At 38.9% G+C, this 17422-nt stretch overlaps 1 protein-coding gene across 21 annotated transcripts in view; it reads left to right on the top strand.

The window, feature by feature from the left end:
* MAGI1 (membrane associated guanylate kinase, WW and PDZ domain containing 1) overlaps positions 1-17422 on the top strand; it is a 364494-nt gene that overhangs the window by 280479 nt on the left and 66593 nt on the right. For 11 of the 21 annotated variants that reach the window (XM_075183389.1, XM_075183386.1, XM_075183381.1 and 8 more), the window contains exons 4-9: positions 1520-1726; positions 3304-3508; positions 7090-7172; positions 10493-10531; positions 14821-14878; positions 15574-15656. In XM_075183389.1, coding sequence (XP_075039490.1) covers positions 1520-1726; positions 3304-3508; positions 7090-7172; positions 10493-10531; positions 14821-14878; positions 15574-15656 — 675 coding nt within the window. The remainder of the gene's footprint in view (positions 1-1519; positions 1727-3303; positions 3509-7089; positions 7173-10492; positions 10532-14820; positions 14879-15573; positions 15657-17422) is intronic. The other 10 variants (XM_075183396.1, XM_075183390.1, XM_075183395.1 and 7 more) reach the window with 4 other exon arrangements.

Here is a 17422-nt window from a genome sequence, read left to right as displayed (position 1 = left end):
TGATTTAACACACTATGGGCCCGATGCATTGAGGAAAGTTAAGCAAAAAATTGAGTGTGTTTTCTTACTCAAGTCTTGTGGACAAAACCATGTTGCAATGCAAGGGGTGCAAATGAGTTTGTTATTTTTGCACGTAAGGAAAATATTGGCTGTTATGTAGCACACAAATACTTGATAGATTTATTATTACACTGAAATGTAAAGTTGATCTAGCACATGCCCTACCCCAACTATAAATCTGTCATCACATTTTAAATTTACCTCCCCCTCCAATGCAACATGGTTTTGCCTTACTTACTTTTGCTTAACTTCTCTTAATGAATCATTCAATATATGGGTGCATATGTTATGTAAATGTGTGTGTGTGTTTATTAAGGAAAGTTTGTGATGTTTTTAGTTTTGGTGTGAATTTTTCTTTTTGCATTATTTTTATATATATATATATATATATATATATATATATATATATATATATATATATATATATATATATATATATAGGTAGGTGTGTATGTGTATATGTATATATATATATATATATATATATATATATATATATATATATATATATATATATATATATATATATATATATGTGTGTGTGTATATATATATATATATATATATATATATATATATATATATATATATGTATATATATATATGTGTATATATATATATATATGTATATGTATGTATCTATCTATCTCATACTTGAGACTCGGGTCGGTCTCACGGACTCCCGGGAGAGGAGGCAGCAAGTCTCCTTTAATATTAATATATAATCATTCTTAAGTAACTGAAACAATTCAGAATGGAAGAAAATACATCACTGGTGCCTGATAGAGCGTGAATGTTGTAGTTTATGTCATTAGCCATCATTCCAGCACAACTTCCCAATACCTTCTTCTTTACAAAGACATTTTAATAAAATCTCACACAAAAACCTCGAGTGCTTCTGTGGAATTGAAAAGTTGTTTGAAGCCGCAGAAAGCCCAGCAGCTGCCTCTATTTCCTCAGTGATTAATCCTGGGTCTACAGGGTCCTTATTCTGTGTTTGCGGACAGGGAAATAAAACAAAAACTCCTCCATTCCAGCAGCAACGAGTCCGGCCTCATAATGTGGGTCATTCTTTCCTTTCTTCACATCCCGGGTGAAAGGGATAATGAATTTTATATTTTCTGTCGGGTACACTCTAAATCTGACATCACATTGTACAAAAGCACACTTGGACGGGGACTGCTAATTGAAATTCGCAGCGAGATGAAGTTTCGCCATTCAGCCCAGCTGCCTTTTGTCTTAAATCTCTGGAATGAATGATCTTCAACAATACACTCCTCAATTCTCCCAGTAAATTCAACTTGAGTAACCCAGAAAACACAAAGAAACAATCCCCCCCCCCCCCCCCCTTCATTTGCTCATGTCTGGAAATCTAATAGTATAATATCTGCCAATGAAAATGAATGAGTCCCAAAAAAATAATTCGTTTTTAACATGCAAATGTGTTTCCATCGCCTAGGTAACTATTATGGGACACCGAAGCCTCCAAGTCAACCCGTCATTGGGAAAGTGACTTCCGGTGATGCATTGCACAACCCTCTCTCCGGCGCGAAGCTGTCAACCCCTAAACGGACAAAGTCTTACAATGATATGCAAAATGCTGGTATAGTGAATACCGAAAATGACTATGACGATGAGGCTCCTGAAATGAACAGTAGTTTTACAGGTAATCTGATGTTGCATGTTTATTCAGACAAAGGGGCTTCCTAGTAAAATACTCTATACTGTATATTAGAATACTGTAGAATTCATACTTCCCAACATTCCGCAATTTAGAATTCATACTTCCCAACATTCCGCAACTTAGAATTCATACTTCCCAACATTCTGCAACTTAGAATTCATACTTCCCAACATTCCGCAACTTAGAATTCATACTCCCCAACATTCCGCAACTTAGAATTCATACTCCCCAACATTCCGCAAAAAGAAAATATCCTGAGTGCCTGATAAAACTAGGTTTTTTGGCGACTGTGATAAGTTCAGAGATAAGGTCAACTCATTACTTTAAGATCCCTCTCAGCGTATTGGCGGTTTTATTTTTACACCAGCCACACACAGGACAAGGTGTCCAAATTAGACGGCAGTCGAGCTGAGGGACCAGATCATCTGGGATAACATTGGCCTGTTGGTGTGGTTTGAAGAAGACTGCATCGGTAACAGGCATAACTAATGTCAGTCGCAACTGATTTTGATTAAATTATTATCAGGCACATTGTAATCGTGTATTGTGGTCATATTTGGGTTATACATGATGTGATGTCAGGGCAGTTATCCGATTTTATAGTGTTGAATGGGGAACATTGCTTGGCCTGGGAGCCTTACACAATCAAAGAAAACCAGTTTCTCCTTGAGGTGAAGTAACCAGGGCTCCCTTGAATCCAGCTGCTTCTATGAACCAAATGGTACTGGCTGTACAACAGCGGCTTGTAATTGGTCCCCGTACTCACACACACACCCCCTCCACTGCCGTTTAAAGTTAGTGAATTAAATTTCTTGCTGACTTTGTATTGCAGAATTTTGGGAAAAACGGCTCCCAGAAGTCTAAGAACAATTGTTAACAACTTAATTTAATTCAAATTTAATAAATCTTAACTATATGGCAGTGGAGCTTTTAATATAAGGTCCATTATTGACCTGTATTGTACTGTGTCCTTTATTTGTTGGGTAGTGTTAATCCTGTTAAATCCAGTTGCAATTTTTGAATTCAGGAAGTGTTTTTTCCACCTTGTTCATTGACTGCTTATAAATAAGTTCCCATCCTCTGGATCACCCATTAACAGAATAGGGTTCTGCGGGTTTGTCATTACATAGAACTGTTTGCAAACGCAACAGGATCTAGACATTCTGGCTGGCCTGTTCTTCCCTTGCTTTTGGACTGCTGAAACACCAGCAATATAAGCTTAAACCGAATTAGAACCTAGAATGTCTTCTGTGTTTGCTAATAAGGCCGCACAGTTTCTTGCAAATGTCTGAGGGGCCCCTGCTTAGATTACACACCGGGGCCCTTTAGCCATCCACCGTCACACAGCACTACCAGTCTACTGCACTGTGGTTGGGAATGTTTAGTATAGACAGTCAGAGACATGTAATACTCCTGTGTTAATGTTGAGAGACTGTAAGAGATGGATGTATTCCTGCAAAAATTCTATTTACTAAAATGCCTGTTTTCTGTGTGAAATGGTGTCTTACGCTGCATTATAGACTACTGAATGTTTTCTTTGTTTATTCTGATGGCACCAGACTCTAGTGAACAAGACGAAACGACAAATAGCACTACACAGGAAATAGCCCCACCACTGCTTCGGGTCCTTCCTAGTTTTCCCATCACGGAAGCATCTCAGAAATTGCCTCAATACCTACCTCCTGCTGACGAGGGAAGCCTTGGACCCCTGCCTGATAATTGGGAGATGGCCTACACAGAGAATGGAGAAGTCTATTTTATAGAGTACGTGCAATATTCCTCCTTGTCTCATATATTTATTTGTGTGTGTGGTGTTCATGATATTATGCTATGAGCCTTTGTATGGTGTGTTTCACTGAGATGTGACTATCGTATTGTATTCCGTTTTCACCTCCTGCATGTCTGTGTGTACCCTGTTTACTAGCCAATCAGATTGTTGCAATGTTCACAGCAGGATAGATGAATGTGACCTGTCCACTCTTAGAGGACAGGTCATGTGACAGTGTCATGATGTAACACGGAGAATGGAGGAAGCCACAGTCTGAGAGATAGATAGTGGAAGGAGCAGAGTCCCCGGCAGTACAGAGTGTTGATGTGAGACTCCTGTCAGATTGATTAAGGTAGATTGTGGTGTCAAACGCATCTCTATATTGATTGAGGTTCATACATCCAGCTTGACTACTAAAATGGATGGATCATCAAAGAATACAGTTTAATGTACATTCCGTACATGTAAGGAATTGAAGCATTTACCCAATTCCCATATTTGTACAAACATTATATCTTAATGGTATATTGGTCATGCAGTTTTTGAAAAACTGATGTTATTAGTACAGCATTACTAATGTTACTAAAAGCTAAAAATTTTGTTTTTTGGTAGCATTCAATGGGGGGGGGGAATTCAATTCTCAAAATATCCACGTGAGGTGCCCCTGAATTGCCGTGCGACACCTCGTGCAGATTTTTTTTTTTTACAGAAGTAACGCTCAGTTTTTCTCGAGTCCTATAGAGGTGCGAGCAAAAATGAGCGTAATATGAGCGATCCTTTTTACTGTAGTCACAGTAAATTGAATCCGCCCTTATGAGTTAATTAATAAAAATAAAAAAAACCTAAGCTGTACTTGTCCGCATCGGATCTAGTACTTCCTGCTATAGGGTTTACGACATTATTTGCATTGGTTCTTGTTGTGGGCTGTCCTGTGGGTGATGGATCCTTTGCCGCTGATGTTATATTACACGTGAAGCTAATGTGTTGAAAGCTGGCAGACTCCCTACAGTTGAATTCTACAAATAGTTTCTTAGGAGCATAGTGAGCCTGCTCCCGCCAGTACATGGGATGTTCACGTTCATTCATACTGATGAATATTTATATGCAGAGAAGATAACTGACTTCCTGCAAGAAGGGCAAAATGTGAACTTGGAAGAAACTAGAGCAGGTCTGACCAACCTGTGACTCTCCAGGTGAAGCCCCAGCATGCTTTGCCATGAGCTAGCCAGTCGATTGCTGGCAGGGCATGCTGGGAACTGTAGTTTCACAACACCTGGAGAGCTACAGGTTGGCCAAGCCTGAACTAGCGCTTTAACAAGCAGTATCTTCCCTATTCCCACCAATTTGCTAATATTCTATCCCTAACGGCTCCTTGTTCAGTCCTATAAAGGGGCGTTATAAAAAGTCTTTATTTCCAGGCGGACCAGGGGTGGGTGTGGCTTATTTTGTCCTGATTTTACATGTCTAAATGTTGAGAGGTATAACACCATCATCAATTTGATTGACATTACCAGTCTTTTTACCTAGAAAAGTATGAACTGAAGCCTGTCCAGGCAGCAGTGAAAGGGTTTCTGATGATTTGAACGTTCCCCTGTCTATAAAAGCAATCCTTCACCTCCGCGTGGCTACCAAACGTTGTTATACGATAATAGGGACCTATTCTTATTCATCAATAGATACATCTGTCTGAATTGTCAAGAAAATAGGCGTAGTAAATGAAATTATTCCAGTGGTGAAACTGGGAAAACGCGGACATCTGTACACATCATTCAAATTGAGGCTCTTCTCCCCCCTTTTAAATGAAGATGAAGCAGAATTTATTGCAGAGAACAAGACACATCTGATTTAATTGCAGAGATCTGTCACAATATAACACACATTCTCCACTTAATCCTTAGCCACGGTGAACCGTTCCCTGCATTAAACCGTGGGCTACAAACTCTGCAGTGTGTGACTGCTCTCTCCTGGTCGACGTGCATTCTGAATACACTTGAAAGCTTTCAGTGTTAATATTTCAGTAAGCAATTTGTTGCTGGGTTTTTACAATTCTCGCTTTGCATTATTTTTCCACAAACAATGATGGTGCTAATACATTGCAATACACCTGGAATTGGTGTAGTCATACTCGGTGGCTCACTACACAGAAGGAGATATTACTTCCTCACACAGAACAAATCAGCTATATGTGCTTTTAAGAGTGCAACTTTCCTAACAACTAATTTTAGTGGGGGAGGGCTGGATTGGGAATGACGTTATGAGGCCCTCTGTCTGCCGTCCTGGGGTACTGCATATATCATTTCCAAACTCCTCCATTAGGCTGGAAACCCAGATCTTGTCAATGAAGGGTAAACCGTATAAAATACATGACGCCTTGCCAACCAACTCGCACATATTATCCTTTTAATCTCGATGCTGTGCACGTTTATGCGTGAATGCTTTCACAACGCTTGCTTGCTCAATGACTATTTTTGCATATGAGAGTTGTTTCATTCAAGAGTTAATTTTTTTTTTTTTGGGCCATCACTTACAATTAGGGCAGCCAGCCATCTCCTGGGATGAACCAATATCCAGCTATTCATTCTGTCGGAAGTAGTGATCACTAAGGCAACTGTTGTGTGTCTTTCACACATTTCACATTTTAAATAAGCTATTAGTAAAGTTTTAATTGCACAAAAAAAGGCTACAGCGCCACCTAGATGTCCATTACCATAAAAGCAACCAGCAAAACAGTACAGTAATAAAAAAAAACAACAAATAAAAAGCTTTAACTAAGGCAACGCTCAGAAGTGGAAATGTTGTCTCCATCAGGGTATGCCAGCTTGTAGTATCCAATTGAGACATGAGACACCAATAGCCTCCTATTTCAGAGATGTTGGTAATTCCTACATTCTCTTGCCTGTTTGGCTTTTATTAAAAATAACAGCTAAGTCCATATTATATTGGTATTAGTATAAAATATACTGTTAAATCAAATGGGTTTTCATTCAACATTTACGGTGGTAGTTTATATATAGAGTAATATACATTTTACTGGATATTTTCTGGACATTAAAAGGCACTGAGCAGTCCTACTAATGGAAGAGTGCTTTCATACAGGTCATGGTGTCTTCTAATATTCATAATAATTCACAGTAAGGAGTATATTATACCTGTCTTCCTAAGAGGGAGTGACACACACACAAACATTTTTTACGTATTTGATTTTTTTTTACCTGTCCTCGATCTACAGACTCCAGAATTCTGTCATTTCTCCGGAGTTCCTCCATAACTCACACCGCATACGAGGTGTTTACAAGCTGCCCAGGTCAGAGAGGTGCTCAGAAGTAATTGGGGGGGGGGGGAGGGTAGGTTAGAGGGCGCTGTATATAGCGGGTTACTTTTCGGGTGGCAACGGATAAAAATCTACAGCAGAAGCACCTGCTAGGACTGTCTTTTCAAAGGGAGCAAACTATAAGAATTATGAGAAAATTATTTCCATCACAAGTCACAATAACTATTTATAAAATGTATTGAAACTTTAAAAAAAAATAATAATAATTCTGTTGTTGCATAAATCACCTATTTTAATTTATTTTAGCCATAACACTAAAACCACGTCTTGGTTAGACCCACGGTGCCTGAACAAACAGCAGAAGCCTCTGGAAGAATGTGAAGATGATGGTAAGGAGATCTATATAGACATAGATTAAAATGCTATGGAGTATTTTTGTACCAGTGAAAATAATCATGTATACACCCTCATTTTATTTGATGGGCTGTAAAGTATGTCATGTTTGGTGGTTTAAAGAGACGGTAAAGATTTGTTTTTTAATAACATTCTCGTTTATAAAAATGGCAAACTCTCCCTCGTGCAAGATGATGGCAGGACACAGCTAACTATACACAGCTGTACGTAAAATACGGGGTCTTGTTGTCATTTAGGATCCCAGCAGACTGTTTTAGATGGCAGTGAATGAGATTGAACACTAATACAATACTCTAAAGCAGGGTTTCCCAACAGTGCAGGTTTTCTGGATCACATCTGACATAATTAGGAGCACCTGTGGATCTGTTACACTGTGTCAGTCAGTAATGAATACACCTGTGCTCCAGCAAGGATATAAGGAAAACCTGCACTGTTGCGGAGCCCTGAGGACTGGGTTTGGGAAACCCTGCTCTAAAGCAGGCCTGTCCAACCTGCGGCCATCCAGATGTTGTGAAACTACAAGTCCCAGCATTCCCTTCCAGCTATCAACAGGTTGTCTACTGGCAAAGCATGCTGGGGCTTGTAGTTTCACAACACCTGGAGGGCCGCAAGTTGGACAGGCCTGCTCTAAAGGGTCGCGCGTTGCCCTCAATCTCGGTAATAAGTCTTACCTCCCAACGTAGAGTCACGAAATCAGGGCAAAGTAATCCCCACTTGTTCCCAAACCCTACCTACAAATGTATTATTTTAATGTAAACTCTGCCCATGAATTGGGTTGTCCTGCCAAAATCAGGACAGTTGGGAGGTATATATGAGTTAAAACAATACATTTAATCAAAGAAAGACTACTCGAGACTGTGGACTGTCCTCCATAAATAGGACAAATGGGAGGTATGAATCTGGGATCACGTTTATCAATTAAGAGATAAATATATAATAATAATCCTGTTGCAGGAGTTTACATAGTATTCATAGAGGTGTTAATTCATGGAGGTGTATTGCTTTTGTCTGTCTCCTAAGCTCCCTATCGCCACCTAGTGCCATCCTATTAATGTTACATAGTCCTCTTACAATACAACAGGTTGAGGGTTGAGTTTGGTTTGTACATGGCATTGAGCAGCCATGGTAACTAGTTATAGTTTCCTAAATTTAATCAAAGCCTGTACAGAATAACCTGTACCCAGCATATGTTTCCTACATGATTAAACAAGAATTGTCGTTTTGTAACGCCTCTTGAATGAAAAGTCACTGATTCTCCTTATCTGTTATCAGAAATACCGGTGATGATCTGTTCTTTGCAGCAGTGATTGATACGTTCTATTGCTGTTTTAATAGGATTAGTTTATAAAAATAGATTTAAAAAATGCTAGGACGTTTGATATAAAGTTATGTTTTTCTTCTGGGGGGGGGGGGGAGGGGGTTAAAGAGCATTAATAAGATAAAGGCTTGGCATGATTTTTGCCTGATCTTTTTGAAAAATAATATTTGCCATTTGCCATTTTGTTTGTTTTTTTGAACTTTTAGGCAGTTTATAAATGGGAAATGAAGAAATTTGTGAGACCTTAATTGGTGAAAAAGATAGATGAGTTAAATTTTAGCCTGGGGTGCAGAAATTATTTGTGTAAGGCAATTCAAGGCCTGCATACACGATGGAATAAGACGTTCTACTGGCCATGGCCATTTGCAGCAGAGAGAGAGCATGCAGTACTTGCCCTGTGTGCTCTCCTTGACACGTTCGCTCCAGGAGCGCTGCGAGAGAGACAGGCTAGCCAAGAGAGAGCACAGTGCAGTCTGAAGGCAGGCTGGGTGTTCGCTTCTTCTATACCTCACAGTGATCCTCCGGATGAAAGCACAAACACTACTGTGAATAACGTAACCTCTCCCAGGCTCCACAAGGCATCAGGTTGTAAAGCTCTTTGAAAACAAAGAGTTTTCTTCTGAAAAGGTTTTATTTAAAAGAAGACTTAAGCCTACAAAAATCACCTACAGAAAATCCTCAATTTATTAGAGTCAAGAGCCAAAATGAATGTAGAATATCTTAGCATTGCAGTGTAAAAGCATATAGTAAAATTAGCAGGTCTAGAGCACGCAGTGACAATCGTGATGTCTTGTACAGTAAGGGGCTGATGCAACATGTATACACTAAACAATTTAGATGGCGTTTGTGGTTTAGTATATACCGAATATAACTTAATGAGAGAGGTAGGTCTCCAGAACACATGACAATGGGATTACATTGAAAATATGACCTAGCTGTAATTAGTTTTATTTTCACCTTATCCATTATAGTTATAAAGTAAAATATAACAGTCTAGGGTACTAAAAATGCCAGGTTAATAATACACTTCTGTTACCTGCTTCCTCTACCAATGTAAATTGGAGGCTTACGGTTTGTGGACAGAACGATTATCCACAAAAGAACTAGTGACAGAGATGGCTTTCTCATGAATACTCAATACTCCCCCAATATTCACGAGAAAGCGGCATATAGATGCACTAAGTGGTGTATAGGTGATTAATGCAGATTAGATATCAGCCTTTGACTCCTGAAAATGAACAGAAAGCAACAGTGCCCCTAGTGGCAAAGTAATGGATTTACACCCTCTTCTAGCTAGGCACACCTACCCCATGTGCCACTCCTGGGGGTTGCCCATTACTGGATTTCAAAGATTGGAAACCTAAAGGCCTGTTTCCAACACCGACAAAGCTTTGTGACTATCTATGACCCAGTAAACATAGGTCCTAATGGATCGGGTGCATTCTGCATTCTGAGGCTGTGTCCTCTATTTAAGGAGGAGTTTGATTGTACATTTGGAATTCATAATTCCCATGAGATTGAATGTTGTATATGATCTATTTGTATTTATTTTGTGACAAATGTACTTTTATTTTAGAGCCAAATGCAAGGTCACATAATGCTGTCAGCTACTTTCTGTGCCAAAAAATATCTTGAATTGTATTGTTTATATATAGGTCGATCCTTTCTATTCTGGGGCATTTCAGACTCTGCCAGGGCCAATTTTAAGTAATATTCTTGTTTAAATGGAGCAGTAAATCCGAGGCGTTTCTTAATAAAAAGTTGATGTCTAAATTCTAATGGATTATCCATTTGCACAAACGCAATAACTGACAATACGTGACCATGTTACAATGTCCCAGAATAGAGCATTTTAACCTGTATGATTGATTGATTTTATAGTTATAGATATTTATATGGGGTGTACCAACGTGGTGTCGGCATCTGAATTTATTTTCTTTTAATCTCTCTATCTCATTCTCTGCTCTTGCCTTGGAGAAGAAGGTGTCCACACTGAAGAATTGGACAGTGAACTAGGTAATTTGTCACTCTCTATATTTACGATACTCTGTACGTCTAAAAAAAGCTTATATTCTTCTATTGTGCTCGTAAAGAATAAGTACAAATCAAGCTTAAAATGAACTGTTCCTTGTAAATCCATCTGTGTTGTGAGAATGATCAGAAATTATCTCCTGTCTCGATCCAGTGGTGCCCGTTGTGGAAGCAATAAGTGTGATCAAAAGCATCATGTGACCATGCATCTAATTTCTACTTTTTGTCACTTAGAAAAATGATCTTGTTTGTTCTTTTTATGTTGTTTATGTCTCATTTTGTGTTTATTACAAGGCATTTCTTTATTAATATACTGAAAGGCCTGCCGCTTTTGCAAAAATTGTCTTGTAGCGCAGGAGTTGCACAATTAATTCGTGCTTGTGTAAGATTGCTATATGTGTTCATCTATCGCCCATAGAACTGGTTGAAGGTAGAAAGGTGGTGTGTTATCTATTGCAATCTATGAAATTAGAACTGTCCTTTTGCTAATGCGGTTTAGGAAATGAAAGCAAACATTAACTGGTTTCCACAGACCAGACCTTTATGTCCCCTGTACACCACAGATATTATAAGTGACCCTGACTGTACCACAGCGCCACCTGCAGGAACACTCAACATAACATCATTGAAGACTTTCTAAAACACATTTAGAGCTCCGCAGAATAAAAGCAGATTTTCATTCGTTTACACTAACTTCCAATATTTTTAAACTCGCTAGTAATGTTAAATATTTTTCAATGTGATTCAAATCTGTTACTTAGTTTTCAATGGCCATCTACAGTGATTTTTAATCAAGAGAGCAACAGGAACCAGGATTTGAGGCCAGATAATAGCTGGGTACATACTTCAATAGCAGACTTATTTTTAAGCAGCTAAAATTGCTTTCCAATTCCTCTGAATATTTATCAAAACTGTCTATACCAGCTCACAAGGTGCAGGGTACACAGAACTCTGTTTGACAGTGATTAACACTAGCCATTGCCTGCCTTGTAAGCAGTGGGTAACCTTGCCTTTCCCTAAAACGGCCCCTAGTCTAGTTTACACCCGGCATGGCCAACCAGTGACTCTCCAGAAGTCCCAATATACCTTGCCAACTACCGACTGGCTATCTAGTCGCAAAGCATGCTGGGAGTTGTAGTTTCACAACACCAGGAGAGCCTCAGGTTGGCCAGGCCTGGATTACACTATAAACTACACGTCCATCTATGTTGTAAAAGTCACTTGTTTATGACAGAAATAACATTTGCATTTTATAGGGAATTATCTGTCATTTAAATCCTGCATTCTAAGGGCTTACAGGAGGTTTTTTTTTTAAAATGTGTTTTAACACTTGTCAACGGGTGTGGCACTAGGAACCATCGTTTTTAGTGTTGCCATACCCATCTGCATTTTACTGGATTTTTTTTTCTTCAGAACTCTACTTGCTCCATTTATTTTATTTACCTCATGTAAATTCATTGTAAGGCCTACAGTGAGCACTAAAACGTTCGTAAAAACACATATCAAACACAAACCTAACTGACAGCCATACGATAATCCTTCAATTTCAACTTTACAATAGGCCTAGTTCAGACAGCTGAGGCACATACAGATGTCCTTGACAGAAACTTATCACAATGTGCGCTAGACAAGTGACGTGTCGTACAAACACCTCACTATATCTACACTATCAAGACCATATAGGTCTAGTGACAAGATGGCTGCTAATTCGTGCACCATTTATGATGCGGTGATATTTCATTCAAGCCATGCGATTCCAATGTGAGGTATGACACGTAAATTTGGGACTCCTATTAGTATTAGAGAGATAGAAAAAGAGAGCAAGGGCGACCGTTCTTTACAGAAATGTGGGCGGCGACCTTCGTTTGAGGTCACAATGTCCCCCTGTGTTTTGGTAACATCAAGTTACTGCTCGCTGAATGAATTGGCGTAATAAGAATATTTAGTACACTATAATTTAGTAGCTCTGTGAATTTAGTGTTGCTTCAGTGCCGTTTAATATTTTCTTCTCCGTTTCAATGGAGCTAAAGTGATGCATTCAGAGAGCTAATAGAGAATTAAACATGACTAATTGCACTTTATGAAGTCCCCTTCGGAAAGCGTTTTTGTCTGATTATATTACACACCGCCTGTCTCGGGCTATGTCTCCGAAACACAAATTCAACCTGTGGCCCCCAAGCAAATTACTCTTCTGTTTCACTGGAAGGAATTTGCTTTGTAATGTAACAGATGATCCCGATTTCATGATTCGATCGCTGATTAAAAACCATGAACATAATATAAAAATGTTGGTTCTGTAATTGATGCAGCTATCAATCCTGCCAGGTCTCTACCCTCTCTCTGCAGTTCAGTCGTGTGTTTTGCTACTGGCTATTTATGTAATGTAGGATTTTAGTAAATTATGTGGATTTTTGCTTGAAATAAAAAAAAAAAAATGACAGTAAAAGAGCTGCCTTTCTACTTGTACGAATGCAGAAATATATGATAAGCCACCCGCCACATCACGGTGCTTCTGCTAATAGGGTGGTCCTAACCCTAAACACTGAGGGTCCCTTTATTGGGTCATGCATTCAGATTGTAAATAAAAGCAATAAGACTGACACCATTTATTTTTTACTTGAAATATAATATTGTTTCAACTATTGTACAGAAGTGAATAAAAAAGATGAATTATTTACCACTGTCACAATATAATGGGCATGCGGATTCCTCTATAATTTTGCCACCCTAGGCCCAAACTTGCATGTCCATAAACCAGGCGTGTGTATGCTTTTTCAAATAATCATCATTTCCCTCTAATTTTAATACATTTCTTTAGTCCGAATGTTCATTTTAATTATTTTAATTTAAATGGCTAATAGGAATCTAAAAAATGTCTACCGGCTTGCATGCTATGGTCCTCATTGGCAAAACTATGTTGCACTGCAGGAGGGGAGCAAATTTAAAATGTGTGGACAGATTCAGATTTGGGTGGGGGGGCGTGTCCTAGGGCAACTCTAAATTGCAGCGTAAAAATAAATCTGTACGGTATTTGTCTGTTATGTGCAAAAGCAGCCAGTATTCTCGCTGCTGGCAAACAAAACAAATACATTTTCTCCCCTTGCATTGCAACATGGTTTGTCCCTTAAATTTTTCACCTTTTTTTTTTTTTTGTTGCTATTCTCCTAATTCTAAGTTCTATCCATGTCTTAAGGATCCTATTTACCTTCTATAAAATAATGCAACTATCTAACTATCATCATCATTTATTTATATAGCGCCACTAATTACGCAGCGCTGTACAGAGAACTCATTCACATCAGTCCCTGCCCCATTGGAGCTTACAGTCTAAATGCCCTAACATACACATACAGACACAGACAAAGAGGGAGAGACTAGGGTTCATTTTGATAGCAGCCAATTAACCTACCAGTATGTTTTTGGAGTGTGGGAGGAAACCTACGCAAACACAGGGAGAACATACAAACTCCACACAGATAAGGCCATGGTCGGAAATTGAACTCATGACCCCAGTGCTGGGAGGCAGAAGTGCTAACCACTACGCCACTGTGCTGCCCTAACCATTCCCTATGGAATGTATAAATAAATATGTGAGTGTAGTCTGTCTCTGGTCTCCAGCCAAATGGCAATGATAACAGCTTCTAATTAGTTCATGTTTGTGTTGTGCTTTGTTGTGAGTTTAGACTGCAGGATTTCCTACCCTTATGTCATCGTAGCTGACATCTGCTAACGTTACTGTATGTGTGTTCTATAGCTTCCTATGCATGTAGTCTGCTTCTTGGATGTAGCAAGTATTTTAAGGTTTACCTAGATGGCAATTCACCTTTTTTTTTACTTTTCTTTAAATAATATTTGTTCATTTGTCTTTTTTTTTTTTTTTTTTTTTTTTTTTTTTTTTTTATAGAAAACAGTTTAAACTTTGGACTAAAAGAACATAAGCTACATAATTAAAATAACTGTTTCACAAATAAGCCAATATGAAGAGGACAATCAATCTTTTTATATATATTTTTAATGCAATTTTTATTAATAGTACATTGAGGGTTTTTTCTCTTGGGTGCAATATGAGGAAAAAGAGAAAATAAGTCGGTTTAGCCTAACAGTGACTGAGCCTTTGCTGCAGACAGGTAATTAGTAATATATGTATGTATAGTAAGTGCAGTGACTGAAATGTAAAAGTATTTTGATCACAGTGATTAGTATGGACCGCTGCCACCCGCAGGGCATAGGAGGGTACTGCACACATTAAACACGGTTTCCTCTTGAATCTGTAGAATTGCCTGCTGGATGGGAGAAGATTGAAGACCCTATATATGGAGTCTACTATGTAGAGTAAGTGATTGTAGCATTGCCATTGCTTATAGCTGCATGCGACCCAGAGGTGGGGGCTGGGCACGTCCAATCATGAGGCATTTTGGTAATCCCATCTTTGTCTCAGTGATGTCGCTGGGTTCCAAAGGAAATTGATTGGCTGCGTTGTCATGAGCATTGGCTCCACCTTCTCCTTGGGTTCCCTGGCAGCCCGTACTGTAGACTATGCACCTTAACAGGTGTGTTTATTGCCGGTCTTTCTATGGTTGTCTTTGCAGTGAACCCAAACCTATATTTATATATTATGGTAATTGATGGCCAGGTTAACTCCTTTTCCCATAAAGACCAACAAACGGCATACAATGAACGATTTGTATTCTCTTAGGTCACTCAAAATAAATAATATATGCCTTTTATAAAACACTTTTAGCAGAAATGACTATTTAAATAATACAAGTACTAATTCGGGAGGAAAAAAAAACATCTTAATTCTACTTGTCTGCAGATTTTGATTAGCAGCCGTTATTTAATGGCCAGATGGGTATTTTTCCAATTTTGACGCGATTTCTAATTGGTCAGATGATCTTTATTTCTAGGGATGGGTAAACTTCCTGACAATCCCCGTCGGCTTTGCATGAAGTAGCCTCAATAGATTTCATTCCTGTCCTTCAATAGGTGCTTTTTACTACATGATGTCATCTTCTCTTCCTTCACAGTCACGTAAACAGGAAAACACAGTACGAAAATCCTGTCCTCGAAGCCAAACGAAAGAAACAACTTGGACAGCAGCAGTCAGAAGGTGAGTAAAACCTGGGAGATCATTTGTACATGAAGCAGTTTTATTTTTGAGTATGTGAAGGATTGTAGTAGAGGTGAGGGATACTGCAGACGGTAACCTTAGTACAACATCAACGCCTGGAAAATACCATGTACAATAAATTCTTACAAGATCTGGGTGAGGTAGACTAGGAGGTTTACACCGAGGTGAAAGGGCCGAGTACAAAGGAATAAAGGTTCCTTGAAGTAAGTTTCCTACTTTAGGGGGACAAGGTCTGTTTTACATAGCATGGCTGCTCAGTGGTTAGCACTTCTGCCTTACAGCACTGGGGTCATGAGTTCAATTCCCGACCATGGCCTTATCTGTGTGGAGTTTGTATGTTCTCCCCGTGTTTGCATGGTTTTCCTCCGGGTGCTCCGGTTTCCTCCCACACTCCAAAAACATACTGGTAGGTTAATTGACTGCTATCAAATTGACCCTAGTCTGTGTGTGTCTGTCTGTGTGTGTCTGTGTGTGTGTGTGTGTGTGTGTTAGGGAATTGTAAGCCCCAATGGGGCAGGGACTGATGTGAGTGAGTTCTCTGTACAGAGTTGCGGAATTAGTGGCGCTATATAAATAAATGGTAATAATAATAATATTGTAGGCTGATACACTATTTAGCCTGACCATTCACCAGGCGTGAGTTGATTTGTCAATCGATGTCACTATTCCTAGTGATTTGGTCGGGCAGATAATATGGCCCTCGATTTGCAGATGACAGGTACAGTTTTGGTTTAACAGACACTAGTCAGATCCTGTAGCCCCCACTAAAAACTCCACCTTAACACTTTCACCTGTTAGCAGTTCAGGGATTAAAAAAAAACCCAAAATCTTTTCTCCCAGATTTTGATGTTACTTATGGCCAGATAATGCTGACATTCCACGATAAATTTAAAGGGGATTTAATTTATTTCTAGATCCGTTTTTTTCCCTTTTTTTTTTGTTAATGTACTATGCATTTTTATATGTGATTGTGTTTTGTTTAGGCTGGACACAAACAGCCATTTTCATTATAGTTTGCAAAAAAAACCCCGCTATGATCAGTTGCAAATGTGTAAATTCTGTTTGGTTTCTGTTACCGATAAATAAAGTATATTGCAGTGTACACATGTAATGACGTCTTCGTGGTCTTTAAATAAAGACGTTTCTAGGTTTGTAGCATGATTTGTGTATAATAGAGAACGGTGCTTTGTAGTCTGAGTAGCTGGGCGAGGAGGGTGGGCTTCGGTTGGGCTGGGATAGCTGAGCGTCTTGCTGAGGTCACCCTGAGTATAATATATCCACAGGGGGGCACCATGAGATAGACTATACACAGCAGCCAGGGAAAGGAGATGCACATCAATAGCCACAGATACAGACGTACAATCTCCTGATGCCAGAATTCTGTTCTGTAGTATAATACAGGCTTTATGTCATAATGTATCGGTCCTATAGAAATCGGTATTGGAGGATTAATAAAAGATCTGTATTGTACAGAATAATGTATAATGTAATTGTGTTTATGTATGGCAGAACTTCGTTTGTTTAAAATGGATTTGTCTCTTTGAATTAACATTTTGCGGTTCAATAAAGCATCAAAAAAACCTACTGTACCTGACGTATAATGCTTTTGTTCCAGAATGCTTAGTCATTTCCTCTGTTTCTCTCTGCTTTGCCGGTAGCTTCTCCCCCTCAGCAGTGACACTTGTATGCAGATAGGAGGGAGGAAACGTATAACTATAATCTTGTAGGTTAAAAAGAAAGATGGC

Source organism: Mixophyes fleayi, chromosome 8, assembly GCF_038048845.1.
Source record: "Mixophyes fleayi isolate aMixFle1 chromosome 8, aMixFle1.hap1, whole genome shotgun sequence".
Taxonomy (NCBI): Eukaryota; Metazoa; Chordata; class Amphibia; order Anura; family Limnodynastidae; genus Mixophyes; species Mixophyes fleayi.
This window is presented reverse-complemented; position numbering and strand designations above follow the sequence as displayed.